The 22,703-nt window shown below is 67.4% G+C and overlaps 2 protein-coding genes across 2 annotated transcripts; both read right to left on the bottom strand.

Annotated features, from left to right (window-relative positions):
- Positions 1–2,064: 2,064 nt before the first annotated feature.
- Positions 2,065–8,119, bottom strand: HSD17B14 (hydroxysteroid 17-beta dehydrogenase 14). Its single transcript, XM_077840277.1, has 9 exons — positions 7,969–8,119; positions 6,572–6,616; positions 6,155–6,255; positions 5,829–5,895; positions 5,521–5,612; positions 4,249–4,353; positions 3,796–3,863; positions 3,345–3,441; positions 2,065–2,568 (listed from the first exon to the last, which is right to left on the bottom strand). The coding sequence occupies exons 1-9, from the start codon at positions 8,054–8,056 to the stop codon at positions 2,419–2,421; spliced, it is 813 nt and encodes a 270-aa protein (XP_077696403.1). The 5' UTR covers positions 8,057–8,119; the 3' UTR covers positions 2,065–2,418.
- Positions 8,120–8,384: 265 nt separating this feature from the next.
- PLEKHA4 (pleckstrin homology domain containing A4) lies at positions 8,385–21,683 on the bottom strand. Its single transcript, XM_077840197.1, has 20 exons — positions 21,476–21,683; positions 21,073–21,177; positions 20,232–20,304; positions 19,966–20,063; positions 19,034–19,149; positions 18,513–18,782; positions 17,806–18,007; positions 17,552–17,617; positions 17,380–17,478; positions 17,136–17,207; positions 16,385–16,465; positions 15,590–15,739; positions 14,052–14,150; positions 13,117–13,222; positions 12,849–12,961; positions 12,470–12,620; positions 12,274–12,371; positions 11,791–11,952; positions 11,233–11,428; positions 8,385–9,886 (listed from the first exon to the last, which is right to left on the bottom strand). Exons 1-20 carry the CDS (start codon positions 21,599–21,601, stop codon positions 9,270–9,272), a joined length of 3,000 nt encoding a protein of 999 aa, XP_077696323.1. The 5' UTR covers positions 21,602–21,683; the 3' UTR covers positions 8,385–9,269.
- Positions 21,684–22,703: the final 1,020 nt, after the last annotated feature.

Below are 22,703 nucleotides of genomic sequence, written 5' to 3'. Positions count from 1 at the left end.
CCCGCCCGGCACCGGGGGGGCGGACTGACGAGGGAAGGGGGGGGGCGGAGTAGGGCAGGGGGAGGGGCGGGGGTGCAACGCCCCCCCCCGGTTTTGCAGAGGAACCTGGTCCCCCCCCCCACAAAATAAGTTGGGGGGCGGGGGGGACCCGTCCAATCACACCTGTTCCCACTCCCCACACCCCCCGCTGTAGCCAATGGGAGGGCAGCTCCCCCCTAGGCATGGGGCTGGCTCCGCCCCGCCTCCTCACCCAGCCCTGGGCTGATCCGCCCGGGACCTGGCACCGGGGCAAGGTGGGAGCTGGGGGGCGGGGGACTGCTATTCCCCGGGCTGGGGGGCAGGGAGGAGCTGGGGGGGAGGGGGTGTTTATACCCCGGGCTGGGGGGGGACAGGGGGCTACTATTCCCCAGGCTGGGGGCCAGGGAGCAGCTGGGGGGCAGTGGGTTGCTATTCGCCAGGCTGGGGGGGCAGGGAGGAGCTGGGGGACAGGGGGCTGCTATTCCCCAAGCAGGGGGCTGCTATTCCCCAGGCTGGGGGGCAGAGAGGAGCTGGGGGGCAGGGGTGGCTATTCGCCACGCTGGGGGCCAGGGAGGAGCTGGGGGGCAGGGGGCAGCTATTCGCCAGCCAGGGGGTCAGAGAGGAACTGGGGGCTGCTATTTGCCAGGCTGGGAGGCTCAGGAGGAGTTGGGGGACAGGGGGTGTCTATTTCCCAGGCTGGGGAGCAGGGGGCTGCTATTCCCTTGGCTGGGGGGCAGGGAGAGGGCGATCTCATTGCTGGCTCATGGGACTCCCTGAGATTTCCCTTTCCCAGGCTGGGCCGGTCCCCCTCCCCCACAGCCACACCACTACACCCCCCCCCCCAGTGACATGTAGCCCCCCAGGGCAGGTCAGCTACCCCGGATGAGAAGCACCTGCTTAGCCACCCACTGACCTGGGGGACCGTGTTAATTAACCCCCAGCCTCCCTCTCCCCTAATGAGCCAGGGGAACCAGGCTCCCCCAGATCAGAACCTGGACTAGATTTACTGAGCGATTATCTTCCCCGTCAGGCCCTCGGGGGGCTGGCGATGCAGCCACCTCTGGGGTGGGGTACTGGGGCTGGGTAGCCGGGGGCCAAGCTGGATTTCAACACGGCCAGCGCCCGAGAATCCTCCAAGGCCTTTGTCCGAGGGTTAATTCCCCTCCAGGTTAAAAGCGGGCGGCCCCCTCTCCCAGCTGGGTTTGTCTCGCTCCGATGTCCAGCCGGGGGGTCGGGTTCGACCTTCCTCTGCCCGCTTGAGGAGCCCGGGAGGAAATATTCGTTCCCCACGTAGGGCCCTAGAGCAGGGGATCGAGTCCCCCCCCGAGCCATCTCTGCGCTCAGCACCAGAGCTGGAGCTCCTGGCGTCTCTCACCCTCCAGCAGGTTTTCTAACCCTTCACTCGTCCCCCTCGCTCTTCTCCGGCCTCTGCCTTTTCGCCACAGCCTCCTCGCGCTGCAGGCCCCAGCACTGGGTGCAGGATTCGCCCCCGGGCCAGATCCAGAGGCCAAACCACCTCTGCTCCCACTCGGGGATCCCCGGTTGATGTGTCCCAGGGTCCAAATTAGTTGGACAGGCTCTATTGTTCATAAACCCAAGTTGTGCGGCATTAATTACATTCCCCTCCTTCATTAATTGAGTCCTGTATCAGCTGCTCCACGATCTTGCCGAGGATCAATGTCGGGCCGACAGGCCTATAACTACCCGGGTCCTCCTGTTTCCCCTTTTTAAATATTGGCCCAAGGTTTGCTTTCTCCCAGGCTTCGGGCACTTCCCCGGGGCCCCAAAACATATTGAAAATCAATGTTAACAGGCCTGTGAGCTCCTCGGCCAGCTCTTTTAAAACTCTTGGATAGAGCCCTGTGCAGATATGCAATTTATATCCACGGAGCTACAGGGCTCCAGCACCAATGAGTGAGACCAGCAGAGCCCGGGCCAGGAACCGCAGCTGTAGGCGGCTGACTGTGAGGAGGCATGTCCCCCCCTAAAATAAAAATCAATGAAAACAATATTTGTTTGTAACTCACCTTTATTAACCATGTGAGCTTGGGGTCCCCTATGGGTGCCCACACCCCTCCCTCAGAGACTGGGGTCCCCTGTCACTGCCCAGACCCCTACAATGGAGATTGGGGTGCCCCCTCGCTGCCAAAACCCCCTATGGACGCAACGAATGCCACAGAGACCTTCAACCTCTGGAGGGGAGTGGGGGCTAGTGGTTAGAGCGGGGGGGACCAGGACTCCTGGGTTCTCTCCCCAGGTTGGGGAGGGGAGTGGGGCCTTGTGGGCGCAGAGGGAGGGACATGACCTGCAGCGTTTTCTGCCTTGGAGGCACAATCCCCACAGGCATGCTCAGGGCCAGCGCGGGGGAGAGAACCCAGGAGTCCTGGCTCCCCCTGCCCCCTAGCTGGGGCCCAGCCGGCTCTTGGGGCCGTAGGCCAGCTCGGCCCCACCGCTCAGCAGCAGGTCGATCCCAGTGCAGAAGGTGCCGTCGGCAGCCAGGTACATCACAGCCAGAGCGCACTCCTCCACCGTGCCCATCCGGCCCAGCAGCTGGGGGGCGGGGTGGGGGAGTGTCAGCCACTGACCCTGCCCTCGGGCCCCCCACTCACCCTCTGGCCCCCTGCTCCCCACTGAGATCCTCCCGGCCCCGCTGCTCACCCTGCCCCCCTCCCACTGAGATCCTCCCGGCCCCGCCGCTCACCCTGCCCCCCTCCCACTGAGATCCCCCTCCGGCCTCCTGCTCCCCACTGAGATCCCTCCTGCCCCTCCAGTATCCCATCAACCCCGGCCCCACTCAGGCCCCCTGCTCCCCACGGAGATCCCCTCAGCCCCACCCCACTGAGATCCCCCAGCCCCTCCAGTGCCCCATCCCCCCTCCTCTGCCCTCCCACTGAGATCCCCCTCTGGCCCCCTGCTCCCCACTGAGATCCCCCCTGCCCCTCCAGTGTCCTATCAATCCCATCCCCACTCCTCCGCCCTCCCACTGAGATTCCCCCTCCGGCCCCCTGCTCCCCACTGAGATCACCCCACTGAGATGCCCCCACCACACTGAGATCCCCCCCGCCCTCCCACTGCCCCATCAACCCCGCCCCCCCTGCCCTCCTACTGATGCCCCACCTACACCAACCCCTCAAGTCCCCTCAGCCCCTCCCAGAGATCCCCCCACTGCCTCCCCTCTCGCCACTGGGACCCCCTCCTGCTCTCCAGTTTCCTTTCCCACTCCCACCCCCCCCCCGATACACCCCCTTTCCACCTGCTCCAGCCCTTCCCCCAACCTGGGTTATGGCAAACCCCTCCCCCACACGCTTTTCCCATAATGCACTTGCCTGGGCATCCTTCCCAGCCTGGATTGTGGTCTCCGGATTGGCCGTCTGCCCGGCTGTCTCCTCCCACATGGGGGTCCAGATGTTCCCAGGAGAGATACTGGTGGGGGGAGGAACCGCAATCATTTGGTATGGACCCCGACCTCAAATTTTCACCCCTTCCTGACCACAAGACCAGGGCTGCGAGCTTCCCCGCAGCAGTGCCCCCAGGCAGTGACTGTCCCAGATGCTGCAAGCTTCCCCGCAGCAGTGCCCCCAGCTGGTGACTGTCCCAGATGCTGTGAGCTTTCCTGCAGCAGTGCCCCCCAGCCTGTGACACCCCCGGGGGGCGCTGCGAGCTTCCCCACAACAATGCCCCCAGCCAATCACAGTCCCAGATGCTGCGAGCTTCCCCACAGCAGTGCCCCCAGCCCTAAAGTTGTGGAGAGGGGGAGGGCTGGGGATCATAAGGTACCTGTTAACTCGCACCCCGTATCTGCTCTCATCCACCGCCATGGCCTTCGTCATCGCCGTCACTGCGCCCTGGGGACAGACTCTGGATTGAGGGACTCTCAAAATTCCCACCACCCCCCCCGCCCAAACACTAGGGCCCCCCCGGAGGGGGGAGGTCACTCGGAATAGACCCAGCCCCCAAATGCCTGATCAGCATTGGCTAGAGGCACAGGACTCCTGGGTTCTCTCCCCGGCTCTGAAAGGGGAATGGGGGCTAGTGGTTAGAGTGGGAGGGGGCTGGGAGCCAGCACTCCTGGGTTCTCTCCCTGGCTGTGGGAGGGGGTGGGTTAGAGTGGGGGGTGGGAGCCAGGACCCCTGGGTTCTCTCCCCAGCTCTGGGAGGGAAGTGGGGGCTAGTTGCGGGGGTGGGGCTGGGAGCCCGGACTCCTGGGTTCTCCCCCTGATTCTATCAGTACCTTGGTGGCGACGTAGGGAACAGCCTGGCTCTGTCCAATGATGCCCACGAGACTGGAGATGTTGATAATGTTGCCCCGGGTCTCCCGCAGATAGGGCAGGGCGAACTGCACCGGAGAGAGGAGACAGAGGTGGGGGAGATGCAGCCGCTTCTGGGGTGGGGCACGGGGGCTGGTTATACAGGGACCCCTCCCTGGCGCTGAGATGCGGCTGGCTGTGGGGAGACACAGGGGCTGGGTACACGGGGACCCCTCCCTGGCAGGGCCACCTGGGAGAGGGCACCGGGGGGGGGGGCAAGTGGGGCAATTTGCCCCAGGTCCCAGGCCCCACAGGGGCCCCCACGAGAGTTTTCGGCAGCACTTCAGCAGCGGGGGGTCCTTCAGTGCCGCCGAACACACCAGGTGCCCCGAAGACCCCGAGCGGAAGGACCCCCGTCGCTGAAGGGTCTTCAGCAAATCCTCTGGGCAGCCCTGCTCCCTGGCGCTGGGATGCGACTGGCTCTGGGGCAGCGTGGAGGCTGGATATACAGGGACCCCTCCCCGGTGCTATGATGAAGCTGGTTCTGGGGCAGGGAACACCAGTGGGTACACAGGGACCCCTCCCTTGTGGCTGGCTCTGGAGTGGGGTGCGGCGGCTCGTTATATGGGAACTCTCCCCAGCACTGGGATGCATCTGGCTTTGGGGTGGAGCGTGGGGGCTGGTTATACGGGGACCCTACCCGACGCAAGGCTGCGGCTGGCTCTGGGGTGCAGCGAGGGGGCTGGTTATACGGGGACCCTCCCCGGCACTGGGATGTGGCTGGCTCTGGGGTGGAGCGCGGGGGGCTGGTTATACGGAGACCCTCCCCGATGCAGGGCTGCTGCTGGCTCTGGGGTGGAGCATGGGGGGCTGGTTATATGGGGACCCTCCCCGGTGCTGGGATGCGGCTGGCTCTGGGGTGCAGCAAGGGGGCTGGTTATATGGGGACCCTCCCCAGCGCTGGGATGCAGCTGGCTCTGGGACAGTGTGGGGGGCTGGTTATATGGGAACCCTCCCAGGTGCTGGGATGCGGCTGGCTCTGGGGTGCAGCAAGGGGGCTGGTTATATGGGGACCCTCCCCGGCGCTGGGATGCAGCTGGTTGTGGGACAGTGTGGGGGGCTGGTTATACGGGGACCCTCCCTGGTGCTGGGATGCGGCTGGCTCTGGGGTGCAGCAAGGGGGCTGGTTATATGGGGACCCTCCCCGGTGCTGGGATGCGGCTGGCTCTGGGGTGGAGCGCAGGTGTGTCTCTCACCTTTGCTGTCAGGAAGTAGCCGACCAGGTTGACCTCGAGAAGTTCCCGGAAATGCTGGGAGGTGACGTCGTCGATTTGCTCTTCGGGGGGATCTGGGGAGGGTGTGGGGGTGAAAAGCAGGATGCAGGCCCCTGAAACAGCCCATCACCACCACGGCTCAGACCCGGGGATCCCCATTTCCCCTTCCAATGAGGTGGTGGGGCCCATGTGCCCCCTAATTTCCCCCAGCTCAGGGGTTCCTCCCCCCATTCCAGGATGGCCCTAGGGACCCCCACCCCCTCCACCCCCTGACGATCGGGGCGACTCACGGCGTCCGGCGTTGTTCACCAGGCAGTCGATGCGTCCGTAACGCTGCCAGGTCACCGCGATCAGCGCCTGCGGGGGGGTGGGAGAGGGAGTTGGGGGCAGGGAGGGGGGAAGCGGGGGGTAGGAGGAAGGGGAGCGGTGTTGGGGGACAAGACAGAGGTGGGGGAATTTGACCCATTAGGCTCCAAGCTGAGGTTACCCCCACCCCGAGCACTGCCCATCCTCCTACAGAAAGCATGGGGTGGGAGGGCTGGGGGCAATGCCCCCCCTGCAGCATCTGCCCCCTCCCCCCACTGGGGCAGATTCCCCCCCATGCTTCCCTGCCCACCTGGATGTCCTGTTCGCTGGTGATGTCACAGGGCTGGAAATGGGGCTCTCCGGGGCCCCCCGATTCCCGCAACGCCTGCTCCAGTGCCCGCCCGGCGGCCCCTGCAAGAGAAAGGGGGGACAGTGACAGCCCAGGGGTGGGGGGCACAGACACCAAGGGGGAGGGGGCCGGACACCAGGGGAGGTGGGATCCCAGGAGGGGGCAGGCAGAGAGAGGGTGGGGAGAGGGGGTATCCAGGAGACAATGGGGGGGCACCCGTCACAGGGGGGAGGACAGACTTGGGGGGCTCAGAGAGAGAGAAATATCCACACACCCCCAAACCAGCACCCCACATCCCCTGCCCAGTGCCCCCGTCCCCCCCAGAGCTCCCAACATGGGTTGTGGGGGTCCCCAGAAAAGAGGGGAGTGATTTCTCACCTTCAGCTTCGGGGGCGCAGAAGACCACATGAGCCCCCTGCCGAACTGTGGGGACAGGGGAAAGAGGAGGCCAGGAAGGGGCCGGGGGGGGAGGAGAAATAGCGGGGTGCAGTGGGGGGGGGACATGAGAGAATAAAGTTAAGATCAAAAACACCAGCACGAGTAACACCACCACTGCCCTGGTGCTGTGAGCTTCCCCACAGCAGTGCCCCCAGACAGGAACTTCTCCCCTCCCCCCAGCGCTGCGGGATTCCCCACAGCAGTGCCCCCAGACAGGAACTTCTCCCCTCCCCCCAGCGCTGCGAGATTCCCCACAGCAGTGCCCCCAGACAGGAACTTCCCCCCTCCCCCCAATGCTGCGAGCTTCCCTGCAACAGTGCCCCTAACCAGGAACTCCCCCCTCTGCCCAAGCACTGGGAGCTTCCCCCCAGCAGTGCCCCCAGACAGGAACTTCTCCCCTCCCCGCAGCAGTGCCCACAGACAGGAACTTCCCCCCTCCCCCCAGTGCTGCGAGCTTCCCTGCAACAGTGCCCCTAACCAGGAACTCCCCCCTCTGCCCAAGCACTGGGAGCTTCCCCCCAGCAGTGCCCCCAGACAGGAACTTCTCCCCTCCCTGCAGCAGTGCCCGCAGACAGGAACTTCCCCCCTCCCCCCAGTGCTTCGAGCTTCCCCACAACAGTGCCCCTAACCAGGAACTCCCCCCTCCCCTCAAGCACTGCGAGCTTCCCCCCAGCAATGCCCCCAGACAGGAACTTCTCCCCTCCCCCCAGCGCTGCAAGCTTCCCCGCAGCAGTGCCCGCAAACAGGAACTTCCCCCCTCCCCCCAGTGTTGCGAGCTTCCCCGCAGCAGTGTCCCTAACCAGGAACTCTCCCCTCCCCACAAGCGCTGCGAGCTTTCCCCCAGAAGTGCTCCTGGGGGACGATGGGTCTCTGCTGCCCCCTGCTGGCCAGCCCCACGCATCGCAAGGCACCTAAATCTCATTCCTGCCGCCCCCCCCGCGGCCCCGCAACTCTCAGGGTCAGTGAACAGCCGGACGGACAGACCCGGGACAGACGGACAAAGTCCAGGAAGATCCAAGACGGAGCCCAGCCCTGGAGTCTCCGATCCCCCGCCCGAGCTCCAGTCTCCCCCCCCCCGCCAGCCCTGTAGCGCCCCCCCACACACTCTGCGACCCCCACATCCACCATCCTGCAATATCCCGACTCCCCAACGCATGCCCTGATCCCCAGCCCCCCCGCAGGCCTCTGCTCCCACCCCCGCAGCGCCCCAAGCCCCCCCCCACAGATCCCCAGGGGTCCCTGCTGCTCCAGACCCCCAGCTCCCGCTGCGCCCCTTCCCCAGCCCCCCCCTTGCAGGGCCCCCCGCTGACCCCTATCCGCAGCCCGCCCCTCCTCACCGAACTCCCTGACGACGGCTTCCCCGATGCCCCGGCTGCCCCCGGTCACTATGGCAACCTTGCCCGGGTACCGCAGCCCCGAGGCCATGGTGCGGGGCGCCCCCGGGCCGCAGCTGATCCAGAAAGGGGAAACTGCAGCCCGGAGGGCACATGGGCCACTCGGGGGCGGGGGGGCGAGAGAACGGGGCATCCTGGGAAATGTAGTCCTCTCCCGAAAGGGGGCGGGGCAGGGGGACTTTCCCCTCGAGGGGGCGCCAGCTCCCTCCCGGCCCCAGGGCAGGGTCTGGCTGGCTCAGGGGGGCGGCGAATGGGGCCCGGGGCCCTTTCCCCTCGGGGGGCGCCCGCTCTGCCCCAGCCATGTGAAAAGGCAGGGGGGTGGGATTTGTCTCCGGAATAAAGAGGCTGAGATTTAGGGGTTAAACGAGGGTTAAATAAATGAGATTTATTGAGGACATTTCTCTTCAATATAACCCAGAAAAAAGAAACCCCCCGACGTACCCCCAGAGGGGCCAGGTGAAATCTAGGATGAGTTCCCAGCCACCTCCGGGGCGGGGCGCGGGGGCTGGGTATCCGGGGACCCCTCGCCCGGCGCTGGGACACGGCCCCCTCTGGGGGGGGCGCGGGGGGGCTGCCGCGTTTTATCATGTCCCCTGGTCTCTGTCTTCTGCTGTGTTGGGACAGTTTGTTAAATCTGTGGGCGGGGGAGGATCAGGTGTCCCCACAAATCCCCCTTCCCTCTGGATGCTCACAAGATGCCCTGACTGTCAGCGTCAGCGGCGTGGGAGTTTGGGGGAGCCCAGGGCTGGGCTAGCAGGGGGCTGCGGGTCGGGAGTGAGGGGCACCGGCAGGGCCGGGCTAGCAGGGGCTGCGGGTCGGGAGTGAGGGGCACCGGCAGGGCTGGGGGGAGCCCAGGGCTGGCTAGCAGGGGCTGCGGGTCGGGAGTGAGGGGCACCGGCAGGGCTGGGGGGAGCCCAGGGCTGGGCTAGCAGGGGGCTGCGGGTCGGGAGTGAGGGGCCCCGGCAGAGCTGGGGCTGGGGGGACACACAGAGGCCCCAGGTCCCAGGGGGTTGCATTTCCCACTCTGCCCACGAGGGGGCAGCAAGACGATGGGACACTACATGGGGTTAAGGCGTCCCCTCTCCGACCTTTGACCCTGGTGTTGGGGGACTGGGACCCCAAACCTGTGAGCCCTCCCTATCTTTGGGCACATCCCCCTATACAACCCCCCAACCTGCCCTGGAGCCCACCCCTCGGGGGCGTGGAAAAGGGGTGGGACGTGACCCTGGTTCTCAGCCAATGAGTTAGAAGCTGGACTGCAGCAGGGTGATCCTGATTGGCTGGCTCCCCTCGCCCAGGTACGCCACCACCTGGCTGGGCGCGGCACGCCCACCCTGCCCCCGGCACCCGCCATTGGCCACGTCCTTGTTACCCACCATCCTTTGCTCCGGCGCCCAATCCCCACATTCCTTTTGGGCGGCCCAGAGCGGAGGCGACGCCCGATTGGACGCCTTGTGTGTGGTTGACGTCTGATTGGGCACCCCCTTTGCCCAAATTGGCCAATGAGGCACCTCGGACAGAGGTGATGCTCGATTGGCTGCCTCTGACAGGTGTGCTGCCTGATTGGCTGCTTCAGGTGAGGGTGAAAACCAATTGGAAAGCTCAGGAACAGACAACGCCCAATTGGCCGCTTGAAATAGAGACGACGCCTGATTGGCCGCTCCCACCCGCTGCACCGAATTGGCGCTAACTGCTGCATTCCGATTGGCTGGGCCACATGGTTCCGCCTCAACGTGATTGGCCTCTGGGTCCCCCTGGGGGAGAGTGGGAGTACACAGAACGTGCTGATTGGTCACTGCATCCAGCGGCTCTGGGGAGGGGTCCGGATTGGCCGACATGTGGGGTTCAGGCGGGGTCTTCCCTGCACAGAGAGAGGAGATCAGAGTCACCGAGCGCCCTCCCCCAGCACCGAGATGCGGCCACCTCTGGGGTGGGGCATGGGGGCTGGTTATACGGGGCCCCCTCACCCAGCACCGAGATGCAGCCATGTGACTAAGTGGGACTGTTCTTAATGTTTCCTCTGAATACTGTGGGGGTGCCTCAGTTTCCCCTAGGCAGTTCTTAAGTCTCTAGGGGGTGGGGTAAGGGTGTATGATCATTGCAGAGTCCTAGAGGGCAGGTGTGTGCAGGGGTCTGGACACAGAGAATGGCCGACACCCTGTTTCCTGGCACCTGACGGCCTGGGCCCTTCCCCCCTGCAAGGTGAGAGCTAAAGGGTTGGAGAACAAAGGAATCAGGTGCCCTCCTGGCCCGGGAAAGGGACAAAGCCCAGATGAGGAGGGGCTGGAGGGAGTTTCAGTTTGGGGCTGGCTGGGACATGGAGTGAAGGGCAGACATGGTTGTCTGGCTCCCTGCCCCCCAAAATGGACCCAGCTGAGGGGTCCTGGTCTCTGCACCTACTAGCTCTGGTTTAGACCATGTTCCTGTCGTCTAATAAACCTTCTGTGTTACTGGCTGGCTGAGAGTCACGTCTGACTGTGGAGTTGTGGGGCAGGACCCTCTGGCTTCCCCAGGACCCCGCCTGAGCGGACTCGCTGGGGGAAGCACCCGGAGGGACAGGGGAGGCTGGAGGCTCCGGGATCAGCCCCAGGAAGGTGGAGCCGGGGAAGCTGTTTGCCCCGCAGACAGGCTGCTCCAGGAGAGGAGACTCCCCCAGGGTCCTGCCTGGCTTCGTGGGGAGCAGATCCAGAGCATCGCCTGGGGACGCCATGACAGGCCACCACTGGGGTGGGGGGCGGGGGCTGGTTATACGGGGACCCCTTGCCCGGCACCGAGATGCGGCCACCTCTGGGGTGGGGAGCGGAGGCTGGATACATGGGGACCCCTTCAGGTTTCTGTCTGTTTCCTGGGAGCTGTAATGAATTAGACACAGAGAGAAACATGGCCTATCCCATCCTGCCCGCCCCCGGCTGCCCCAGGGGCCCCCCCACCACCACACCCACCTGTTCCCACCCCTGGGACCTGCCAGCAGGAGTCAGAAATTTCTCTAACAGCTGAACCAGATTCCAGCCATTTTTCACTTCACTTGTTTAGCTATTTTCCCAGCTGGGATGGCAGTGGGGGGGTGGGGAGGGAAGGGGGGATGGGAAAGAGAGGTCCCTGGGGGGGATAGAACCCAGGAGTCCTGGCGTCCAGCCCCCCTCTGCTCTAACCACTAGACCCCAGTCCCCTCCCTGAGCCAGGACAGAACCTAGGAGTCCCCATTACCGGTGATGAGTTTGCTGCGCTCGGAGGCCTCGGTGGCGAGCGTGTATGCCAGGGTGATGACCCTGTGGCGGTCTCTCTTGAGGGATGGGGGAGACTGGCCCCAGGGCCCCCCGGTATGGCCCCCCCTGAGCGGTGGCTCCGTGTGGGTCTGGGTCGGCTCTGGCCCGAGGTTGGGGGCGTGAGTCGGAAGAGGGAGCTGGAGGAGGAATTTTAGGAGGGGGAAGTGAACGCGGGGGAAGCTCCCTCCAGGAATCTGAGCTGTGGGGAGACCCACCCCACCCCGCTAGGCAGCACTGCCCCCCACAGCAGAACCCACCTTTTAACCCGGGAGTCCTGGCTCCCAGTCCCTCCCCCGCCCCGCTCTAACCCAGACACACACCCCTCCCCTTGCAGAGGGAGAGAACCCAGGAGTCCTGCTTTGCCCAGGCTGGGTGAGATATGGGCTTTACTGGGGGACACAGGGACCAGGTTTACTGGGGGACACAGTGGGTGTGGCCTCAGGATTTGCCCCACCCCCTGGCAGCCGGTCAGCCCCTCCCCCGCAGGCTGCGTACCCACCCGGCTGGCCCTGGCCCGGAGAGAGCCCTGCCGGGAGCCCCAGGGGTTCGGCCTGCCCCCCTCCAGCTGCCTCTGGCCTTCCTTGTGCCGACGCATCCGCTCCAGCTGCTCCTGGACGCTCATGCGGGCCCGGTGGGGACCAGGGGGGTCCATGGTGATCGCCTGGGGGGGGGAGAATGGCAGGGAGAGAACCCAGGTGTCCTGGCTCCCAGGTGTCCCCCCTCCCCCGCTCTAACCACTCACCCATAATCCCCTCCCAGAGCCAGGTTTTGGGAGAACCCAGGCGTCCTGGCTCCCGGCCTCCCCTGCTCTAACCACTCGCTCCCACTCCCCTCCCACAGCCAGGGAGAGAACCCAGGCGTCCTGGCTCTCAGCCTCCCTGCTCTGACCATTAGACCCCACTCCCCTCCAGAGCTGGGGATAGGATCCAGGTGTCCGGGCTCCCATGCACTGACCCCCAGGGGAAGGGGGGAGCCCAGCTACCTTGGCTGGCAGCTCCTCGGTTCTCTGCTGCCGGGGCTCGTGGGGGCCAGGGCTGGGGCTCCGGGGCAGGTGGGGGGTGGCTGGAGGTGAGCTGAGACCTGTGAGGGAAGGGGAGCAGGGGTCAACGAGGGGCTGGGAAGGGAGACGAAGGGTGAATGCTGCCCCAGCCGGGCTGGGCACTTGGGGGGAACCGCACCTGGTGCCGCGACATCTGTCTCCTGCAGGGGGCTCCCTCCATCCAGCTCGGGGGACCCGGCCCCTCTTCTAGAGGGACTCTGGGCGGGCCGGGAGCCCAAGGCGTCTCCCCTCGTTGCTGGGCCCTCTTCCCTGCCACCAGCTGGCACCCCCTGCGGGGGAACAGAGAGAAACCCAGGGCTGGGCTAGCGGGGGGCTGCAGGTCGGGAGTGAGGGGCACTGACACAGCAGGGGGGGCCCAGGGCTGGGCTAGTGGGGGGCTGCGAGTCGGGAGTGAGGGGCACTGGCAGAGCTGAGTAGGGGGCAGGGCTGGGCTAGTGGGGGGCTGTGGGATGGGAGTGAGGGACTGGATGCCCACCCCCAGAAAACAGGCCCCTCACCCTGAGTGGCGGCTCGTGGTGCTGGCCTCCCGCATCCGGCCCCGGGAAGGGCACGTGGCTCCGGGCTGAGCCCCCGCCATGCTCCAGAATGGGGGAGGCAGCCAGAGAGAAGCCTGCAAAGGAGACGAGACAGCGTCAGCGACCCACAGCCCGGCTCCTCCTGCTAAGCCCCCACCCCCCACAGCAGAGTGCCCCCTGATGGCCCCCCACCCTGCCCCCCCACAGCACAGCACCCCCTAGCACCACCCTGGGACATTGGGGCCAGCACCTGGGCTCGTCCTGGGGTCCAGGGCGGGGTAGGGGGCAGGGCTGGCTCCCAACCCCGCAATGATGTCATCGATCATCCACAGCTCCTGCTGGGCGGCCCCCTGCTCCTGAGGGCAAAGGGCAGAGGGGAAAGGTCACGGCACAATAATTAGCATTGGACCCCAGCTCCACTATGGGCCCCTCTACCCCGGCCTCCCGCCTGCTCCCAGAATATCATCTACGTCCATTGGATCCAGACAGATGAGGCGGTTCTCCCAGGCTCTCTGTTTCCTAGCCCGCGCTCTGACTTCCCTACAGCTGGGAGGGGCGAGCGCCCCCCACTGAGCCGCCCTGCTCCCTGCAGCCCAGGCCCCCTTGCTGAGCCCCCCAGCCCCCGCTCCCCGCAGCCCAGTGCCCCTGACTGAGCCCCCTCACCTGCTCCCCGCAGCCCAGTGCCCCTGCTGAGCCCCCCGCCCTGCTCCCCGCAGCCCAGCGCCCCCTGCTGAGCCCCCCGCCCCGCTCCCCGCAGCCCAGCGCCCCCTGCTGAGCCCCCCGCCCCGCTCACCGCAGCCCAGCGCCCCCTGCTGAGCCCCCCGCCCCGCTCCCCGCAGCCCAGTGCCCCTGCTGAGCCCCCCGCCCCGCTCCCCGCAGCCCAGCGCCCCCTGCTGAGCCCCCCGCCCCGCTCCCCGCAGCCCAGCGCCCCCTGCTGAGCCCCCCGCCCCGCTCCCCGCAGCCCAGCGCCCCCTGCTGAGCCCCCCGCCCTGCTCCCCGCAGCCCAGCGCCCCCTGCTGAGCCCCCCGCCCTGCTCCCCGCAGCCCAGCGCCCCCTGTACAATCCCAGTTTCCTTTCGGAGCTTGCTGAGCGATTCATCCCGGGAGGATCATGCGGCAGGGAGTCCCACAGGCCAAACCCTTCAGCGCAGCAGCAAGACGGAGGCACCCTAGTGGGGTGACGTACCTGGGGGTGCCCGAGCTGTCGGATCTGAGCCAGCGTTTCCCGCAGCCTGCGCAGCTCGTTCTCTAGGGCAGCGAAATCTCCCCAAGCCCTCTCGCTGTCCTGAACGGGAAACTGACAGCTGCTTACACAGGACACAGGGCTGGGAAGCGGCCCCTCTGGGGTGGGGCCGGGGGCTGGTTATAGAGGACACAGGGCTGGGACATGGCCCCTCTGGGGTGGGGCCGGGGGCTGGTTACAGGGGGACCCGGCGCCGAGGTGCGGCCCCTCTGGGGTGGGGCCGGGGGCTGGTTACAGGGGGACACAGGGCTGGGACATGGCCCCTCTGGGGTGGGGCCGGGGGGCTGGTTACAGGGGGACCCGGCGCCGAGGTGCGGCCCCTCTGGGGTGGGGCCGGGGGGCTGGTTACAGGGGGACCCGGCGCCGAGGTGCGGCCCCTCTGGGGTGGGGCCGGGGGGCTGGTTACAGGGGGACCCGGCGCCGAGGTGCGGCCCCTCTGGGGTGGGGCCGGGGGCTGGTTATAGAGGACACAGGGCTGGGACGCGACCCCTCTGGGGTGGGGCCGGGGGCTGGTTACAGGGGGACCCGGCGCCGAGGTGCGGCCCCTCTGGGGTGGGGCCGGGGGCTGGTTACAGGGGGACCCGGCGCCGAGGTGCGGCCCCTCTGGGGTGGGGCCGGGGGCTGGTTACAGGGGGACCCGGCGCCGAGGTGCGGCCCCTCTGGGGTGGGGCCGGGGGGCTGGTTACAGGGGGACCCGGCGCCGAGGTGCGGCCCCTCTGGGGTGGGGCCGGGGGGCTGGTTACAGGGGGACCCGGCGCCGAGGTGCGGCCCCTCTGGGGTGGGGCCGGGGGGCTGGTTACAGGGGGACCCGGCGCCGAGGTGCGGCCCCTCTGGGGTGGGGCCGGGGGCTGGTTACAGGGGGACCCGGCGCCGAGGTGCGGCCCCTCTGGGGTGGGGCCGGGGGGCTGGTTACAGGGGGACCCGGCGCCGAGGTGCGGCCCCTCTGGGGTGGGGCCGGGGGCTGGTTACAGGGGGACCCGGCGCCGAGGTGCGGCCCCTCTGGGGTGGGGCCGGGGGCTGGTTACAGGGGGACCCGGCGCCGAGGTGCGGCCCCTCTGGGGTGGGGCCGGGGGGCTGGTTACAGGGGGACCCGGCGCCGAGGTGCGGCCCCTCTGGGGTGGGGCCGGGGGCTGGTTACAGGGGGACCCGGCGCCGAGGTGCGGCCCCTCTGGGGTGGGGCCGGGGGGCTGGTTACAGGGGGACCCGGCGCCGAGGTGCGGCCCCTCTGGGGTGGGGCCGGGGGGCTGGTTACAGGGGGACCCGGCGCCGAGGTGCGGCCCCTCTGGGGTGGGGCCGGGGGCTGGTTACAGGGGGACCCGGCGCCGAGGTGCGGCCCCTCTGGGGTGGGGCCGGGGGCTGGTTACAGGGGGACCCGGCGCCGAGGTGCGGCCCCTCTGGGGTGGGGCCGGGGGGCTGGTTACAGGGGGACCCGGCGCCGAGGTGCGGCCCCTCTGGGGTGGGGCCGGGGGCCGCGCACTCACCAGAGCCAGGTCGCAGAGCCGGGCTCTCACTTGCACCAGCTCGTCCTGCAGCCGCCTTTGCTGGTACCGGATTTTCTCCTCCGCCAGCTCCTGGCCTTGGCATTCATCCAGCTGGTGCCGGGCCAGCTCCAGGGCCTTCTCCAGCCTCTCCTGGGGGGTCCAACCAGTTACCCCTTGGATGGCACGAGGCGGGGCCAGTGGGGGGGGGAAGTTCCCCCCTCCCCGTCTTCTACATGGGGTGAATCCCCTGGGGCCCCCTTCCTCTGCTGGGTCACCTCCTTAAGAACAGCCCAGCAATCAAGGGGTTAATGCACCATTTCTCCCCCCCCCTCAACTGCTCTGGGGCAGCCCCTGTTTTCACCCAGCACCACCCAGTGGAAGCAATTGCCAAGCCTGACCGGTGGGGTTTGGGGGCTGGGTATATAGGGACCCCTCGCCCTGCGCTGGGATGCGGCTGACTCTGGGGTGGGCCACGGGGGCTGGGTACCTGGAGACCCCTCGCCCTGCGCTGGGATGCGGCTGACTCTGGGGTGGGCCACGGGGGCTGGGTACCTGGAGACCCCTCGCCCGGCACTGGGATGCAGCTGACTCTGGGGTGGGCCACGGGGGCTGGGTATATAGGGACCCCTCGCCCTGCGCTGGGATGCGGCTGACTCTGGGGTGGGCCATGGGGGGCTGGGTACCTGGAGACCCCTCGCCTGGCGCTGGGATGCAGCTTACTCTGGGGTGGGGTTTTGGGGGGCTGGGTATCCGGGGCCTCCTTGCCCAGGCCGGGGCGGGGGGGCACGAAATTACCTTCTCTGCCCGCAGCTGCCCCATCTCTTCATCCAGTCCCCGAAGCAGCTTGTCCTGGCCGCAGAGTTTAGTCAGGAGAATCTAGGGTGGGAGGAAAAAGAAAAAAGACCCTGGGGGTGGGGGAGAAAACCGGGTTGTTTCAGCTGCGGCCTCCCGGTGGCGCCGAACCAGAGCACGATGCCCTTGCTAGCGGGGCGGGGGGGGGGGGATTTACCGGCGTGGGGCAGACGGGGGGGGTTTGGGTTTGGGGCTTCTCGGGCCGGAAGGGACCCCGGGGAGCATCTTGTGTCCCAAAGCTGTGGCCAAATACCCCAAAATGCTCAGCTGTAAAAACCGGGGAGGAGGCAGGATACCAGGGTAAATGGGCCCGTGGGTCTGATCTGGAGGGCAGGATACCGAGGCAGATGGGCCTGATTTAGGGGGGCAGGATACCAGGGCAGATGGGCCTGCGGGTCTGATCTGGGGGGGCAGGATACCGGGGCAGATGGGCCCGTGGGTCTGATCTGGGGGGGCAGGATACCGGGGCAGATGGGCCCGTGGGTCTGATCTGGGGGGGCAGGATACCGGGGCAGATGGGCCTGATCTAGGGGGGCAGGATACCAGGGCAGATGGGCCTGCGGGTCTGATCTGGGGGGACAGGATACTGGGGCAGATGGGCCTGCGGGTCTGAGCTGGGGGGGATTTGGGGGTGTCCGGGGCGTGTGGGTGATGCTGTGCTTTGAGGGCAGAGGACACAGACGCACACGCTCACATCAGTGTCACTTTCAGCTCTGGGCAGTGCCAGCAGGGTCCTGTCCCGGGATCGAGGGGCCACGGTCCGGGGCTGGGGAAGAAAAAGGAAAGAAAGGGTGAGGAGCAGAGAACCCAGGCGTCCGGCCCTCCCCCATGTTTCCCTCCCCACTCCCATGCCAGAATCCTGCCGGCCTAGCCACAGGGCGGCTGATCAGGGGATGGAAGGGGAAACTGAGGCACAGACTTGGCGGGGAGGTACATACCGGAGCTCCCAGTGAGGTCCTCTTCCCTGGGGGGCGGCTGGCAAGTGGGGGCAGCGGGGGCAGGTGGAGGTAGCCGGAGGAGGCTGAATGTGGGGAGATCTAGGGAGAAAGGGGCGAGGACAGGGTCAGCAGTGGGAGGACAGGGGGGGCAGGGGAAGGGGGGGTCACTCACCAGTCGGCCGTGGAGACGGGCACGGGGTGGGGCGGCCCCCAGGGAGGGGTAAACCCAGTCTGTGAACTGCAGGGGGGAGAGAAGGCAGGGGGTCAGTGCCGACTGCTAGGGGGACAGCGCCCCCTACTAACTCCCCCAACCCGCCCCCTGCATCCCAGCGCCCCCTGCTGAGCCCCCGCCCCCTGCTGAGCCCAGCGCCCCCTGCTGAGCCCCTGCCCCGCTCCCCACAGCCCAGCCCCACCCCCCCAGCATACCCGGCTCCGGGGCTGTCTCCCCAGGGCAGGTCCCAGCGTGGCCGTCTGCGGGGGGCTCTCCTCCGCCGGGGTCCCGGGCCGTGCCAGGCAGTGGCTGGGGTGGGGGCTGCGGGGGTAGCGCCCGGGGGGCCGGGCACAAGACTCCTCGGAGGGCCGCACGTCGTAGCGGTCGCAGGGGGTCTGGGGGTGCCCAGGGATGGCTCTGCTGCCCCACGTGGCCCCCCCGGGGGCAATATCCACCCTCCCCACGGGGGTGTGGGGCCGGGACAGGCTGGACCCTGCCTGGACCAGCAGGGGGAGCTCTTCACAGGACGCAGCCAGCTCAGGGGCTCGGACCCCCCCGGTGGACGCCCATGCCCTCCCCTGAGCCCCCCGCACCTCCCTGAGCTCGCCAGGGGTGGGGGGAAGGGAGTAGGAACGGGAGGAGCGGACGTGGCTTTGGGCATCTGGGGAGGGCTCCCAGGGGGAGGGGGGCTCCAGAGGGGGCTGTTCGGACTCAGGGGGGCAGGGGGGTGGGGAGGGTCTGGGGGGGCCGGGATGGGGGCGTTTGGCTGCCGAGGGCTCCTGGCCCCGCAGAATGCGGGTCGAGAGAGAGCTGGGGGAAGAGGAGCAGAGATTAAAGGGTTAAATCGGGTGGCAAGGTACCCCTGCCCCCCCCAACCCCACAGCGCCCCCTTCTGGATGAGACCAGGGCTCAAGCCTCTTACCTTAGGCCCCACGGCTCCCCCCCGAGCCCTTCCCCGTTGACCGGGCTGGGGGGTGGGGCGGGGCCGCTGGGCAGGGGCCCCCCCTCGCCCTGCACCCCCTGGCCCGTCGCTGCCAGGCTTTCCGTAGATGAGTGGGGCGCGGAGAGCCGGGCGATTTCCAGGGACTCGACGCTCTTGGCGGGACCCAGGTCGGGCGTGAGCGGCCGGACGTCCTCGAAGAGACGGGCCTGGGGGGGCGCCGGCCGGTTGAGCAGCTGCGGGGGGCGGCTGCTGCCATGGGGGGAGAGACAGAGAATATTTACTCCAGAACCCAGGAGTCCTGGCTCCCAGCCCCCCTCAGCCCTAACCACTACACCCCACTCCCCTCCCCAGAGCTGGGAGAGAACCCAGGAGTCCTGGCTCCCAGCCCCCCTCAGCCCTAACCACGAGACCCCACTCCCCTCCCCAGAGCTGGGAGAGAACCCAGGAGTCCAGGATCCCAGCCCCCCCCAGCTCTAACCACGAGACCCCCCCACCCCTACGTGGTGCTGGGGTCACTCTCGGCCGCAGCGGACTGGCTCATGGCTCGGATCCAGCCGTTCATGTCCTCCTGGGTGTCAGCACTGAAGAGGTACGTCCGCATCCCCCGGTGCTCGGCCTGGGGCACAGATGGGGGGCGCCGGTAAGCTGGGAGGGGCCCTGACCGTAGGCTCCAGAGAGACACCCCCCCCCCGGCTCTAAGCCCCTAGCCACCATTCCCCTCCCAGAGCCAGGGAGAGAACCCAGGAGTCCGGGCCCCCCCCACCCCAACCACCACCACTCCCCTCCCAGAGCCAGGGAGAGAACCCAGGAGTCCGGGCTCCCAGCCTGCCCCCCCCAACCACCACCACTTGCCTCCCAGAGCCGAGGAGAGACCCCAGCAGTCCTGGCTCCCAGCCCCTCCCGCTCTAACCATTAGGCCCCACTCCCTTCCCAGAGCCAGGAAGAGAACCCAGGAGTCCTGGCTCCCAGCCCCGTCCCGTCCCGCTCTAACCACTAGCCCCCACTCCCTTCCCAGAGCCAGGAAGAGAACCCAGGAGTCCTGGTTCCCAGCCTGCCCCACCCCCCAACTCCCACTCCCCTCCCAGAGCCAAGGAGAGACCCCAGGAGTCCTGGCTCACAGCCCCCTCCCGCTCTAACCACTAGCCCCCACTCCCTTCCCAGAGCCAGGAAGAGAACGCAGGAGTCCTGGCTCCTAGCCCGTCCCCACCCCCCACTCTAACCCCCTAGCCTCCACTCCCCTCCCACAGCCAGGGAGAGAACCCAGGACTCCCTGGCTCCCAGCCCACCCCCCGCTCTAACCACAAGCCTCCACTCCCCTCCCAGAGCTGGGGAATAGAACCCAGGTGTCCAGATGTCTCCAAGTGGGGGACCCCAAATGGGGTAGCTGGGGAAGGGCGGGGGCTCTGACCAGATCGACTCCCCCTGGACTGACCTTGAATGTGAATCTCCGGTTCTTCCCCTCCCCGGGCAGCGGCCGGATCTCGTAGCTGGGGAGCGGGATGCTCCCCAAAACCGCCTCCTCCCTGCTGTCTGGGGGACCCCAAAAGGAGGGGTGATTAATGGGCAGCCGCTCCCTGCCCCGCTCCCCACGGTGCCCCCTGCTGGGGCAGGGCAGGGCTGGGGCAGCCAGGACGTTGTCCCCCCCCTACACCCCGCTCCCCACGGCACCCCCTGCTGGGTGGGCTGGGGGGCCGGTACCTCGATAGTAGAAGAGGCAGAAATCGGCCAGCACAAACCAGCGTCGCTTCCAGAGCTTCAGGCCGGAGCTGTCCTGGAACGAGAGCCACCCCGACAGCCTGGTGAGGGGCTCAGCCAGCGAAAGGGGGCGGGGGTTGGGGGGACCCCAGTGGGCCCAGCCTTTCCCCTTGCCTCTCCAGGGCCCGCCCCCCCCCAGAGCACCAGCCCCATGGCATTCCACCCCCCAAATAACAGCCCCCACCCCATTGCCCCCAAACCTACCCCGCACCCCATCCAACCCCCAGGCTCTGTTTCCAGCCCGCTCGCCCCATAGAGAGCCAGCCCCCTACATCGTCCCCCAAAACCAACCCCTCCCCTATGACCCCCAACAGCCCCCCCACTAACAGCCCCCATTTGCCCCCCAACAGCCCCCCAAAACCAACGGCCCCTCCCCCATGCCCCCAACAATCCTCTACATTAACAGCCCCTCCCCCATGACCCCCAACAGCCCCCCCACTAACAGCCCCCAATTGCCCCCAACAGCCCCCCAAAACCAACAGCCCCTCCCCCATGACCCCATTCCCCCACATTAACAGCCCCTCCCCCATGCCAACAGCTCACCCACACTAACAGCCCCTCCCCCAGCACCCCACCTCACCATCCCCCCACCCCACTGAGTGTCCCTGCCCTATGCCCACCTCAATTATCTTCCCCCCCAAATTCCCAGACCCCTCTGCCCCATCACCGCCCCAAAGCGATCACCTCCCTGCCCTGTTGCCTCCCCAGCCTAACACCCCCTGCCCCAATCTACCAGCCTCTGTCCCCACCTCAAAGGCAGCCCCCCAGCTCGCCCATCCCATACCTGTTTGCACAGCCAGCCCCGAATGACAACGGGGGCATTGGGGTCCCGCTTGATCGAATTTTCCCTCTTCCCGAAGGTGTGAACCCTCCGCAGGGAGCGTGACGGCTGCGGGGACAGACAAGAAAGGCTTAATACCCCACAAACACACCAGCCGCTAGGGGGCGCCAGCTCCCATCCAGCCCCAGGGCAGGGACTGGCTGGCTCAGGGGGGCAGGGAATGGGGCATGAGGCCTTTCCCCTCTAGGGGGCACAGGTCTGGGGGTAGGTGTTAGTGGGAGTTAAGGTGGGAGCTGTGGGCAGGAGAAGAGGAGGGGGTGGATGTGGGGGGCAAGGGGTGGTGGGTCAGAGCCCCTGGCCCACAGGCCCCTCCCCAATGGCAGAGACCCAGCCCCGCCCCACACACCTTGGCGGCCCCCAGGCTGACAGAGGAGATGGTGAGGACGCTGCTGGCCTGGCTCAGGCTGCTCCTGGGACGTTCCCCGTCGGCCATGGCTCCTGGCCGGCCCAACCTTCGCCTGGAACAGAACATGGGCCTGGGGCATCAGGGCACTACTGTGGGGTAGTTCGCAGCACTGGGGTCTCCAGCTGGGGCACTGCTGCAGGGAAGCTAACAGCACCGGAGTCCCCAGCTGGAGGTACTGCTGCAGGAAGTTCACAGCACTGGGGTCTCCAGCTGGGGCACTGCTATGGGGAAGTTTGCAACACCTGGGTCTCCAGCTGGAGCTCTGCTGTGAGGAAGCTCACAGCACCGGGGTCTCCATCTGGGGCACTGCTGTGGGGAAGCTCACAGCACCGGGATCTCCAGCTGGGGCACCGCTGCGGGGAAGCTCACAGCACCGGGGTCCCTGGCTGGGGCACTGCTCCGGGGAAGCTCGCAGCGCAGGGAGACAGGCTGGCATCTCCCCTGACCCGGCGCCCAGGGTCCAGGGTGGCGCGTGGGTGGGAGAACAAAGCAGGACCTGAGCTAGTGGCCCCAGATTCCCGGGGGTGGGGTGGGGGGGCTGGAGGATGAATGGAGCCATTCATGTCCCTGGCCTGGGCACTGGGATGGGGGGGGCTGTGCTAGGGGGTGAGAGCGAGGGCTAGCAAGGCCCCATGGCAATGCCAGTGCAAAGCGGCGAGCTTCCCCACAGCAGTGCCCCCAGCCAGGGACCCACCGTCATGGAGACATGGCCCCATCCCCCCACGACACCCCATCTCCTGGGGACCCCTAGTACCCAGACATGGCCTCGTCCCCTCCCCTGTACCCAGCGCCTCAGGACCCTCAGAACCAAGACATTCCCCCCCCGCTACACCCCAGCCCGTAGGACCCCCGATAGCCAGACAGGGTCCTGTCCCTCCCCTCACCCCGCTATACCCCAGCCCCTGTCCCCCCGATATACCCCAGCCCCCCAGGATCCACAGAACCAAGACACGCCCCCCTCGCTACACCCCAGCCCCTGGGACCCCCGATACCCAGACACGGTCCTGTCCCCCGCACCCACTGTACACCAGCCCCCAGGACCCCCGGCACCCAGAACCCCCCCCCACACACACACTGTAACCCAACCCTCGAGGACCCCCGGCACCCACACACGGCTCCCCCCCGCCTCCAAAACACGCCCTGCTGCTCCCCCTTACTGCAGATCAAT

This window comes from Eretmochelys imbricata, chromosome 23, assembly GCF_965152235.1.
Source record: "Eretmochelys imbricata isolate rEreImb1 chromosome 23, rEreImb1.hap1, whole genome shotgun sequence".
NCBI classification, from domain to species: Eukaryota; Metazoa; Chordata; order Testudines; family Cheloniidae; genus Eretmochelys; species Eretmochelys imbricata.
The sequence above is the reverse complement of the archived record's forward strand: the minus strand, read 5'-3'. Positions and strand labels throughout refer to the sequence as shown.

Coding starts and splice junctions, on each gene's coding strand:
- HSD17B14 (XM_077840277.1), bottom strand. CDS start 8,056: ATGGCCTCGGGGCTGCGGTACCCGGGCAAGGTTGCCATAGTGACCGGG. Junction 6,617..7,968: donor AGCCGTCGTCAGGGAGTTCG/GTGAGGAGGGGC, acceptor CTGTCCCCACAG/TTCGGCAGGGGGCTCATGTG. Junction 5,896..6,154: donor CCAGCGAACAGGACATCCAG/GTGGGCAGGGAA, acceptor ACCCCCCCGCAG/GCGCTGATCGCGGTGACCTG.
- PLEKHA4 (XM_077840197.1), bottom strand. CDS start 21,601: ATGTTCTGTTCCAGGCGAAGGTTGGGCCGGCCAGGAGCCATGGCCGAC. Junction 17,479..17,551: donor CCCGTCTCCACGGCCGACTG/GTGAGTGACCCC, acceptor CTTTCTCCCTAG/ATCTCCCCACATTCAGCCTC. Junction 12,962..13,116: donor GGACCCCAGGACGAGCCCAG/GTGCTGGCCCCA, acceptor TCTCCTTTGCAG/GCTTCTCTCTGGCTGCCTCC.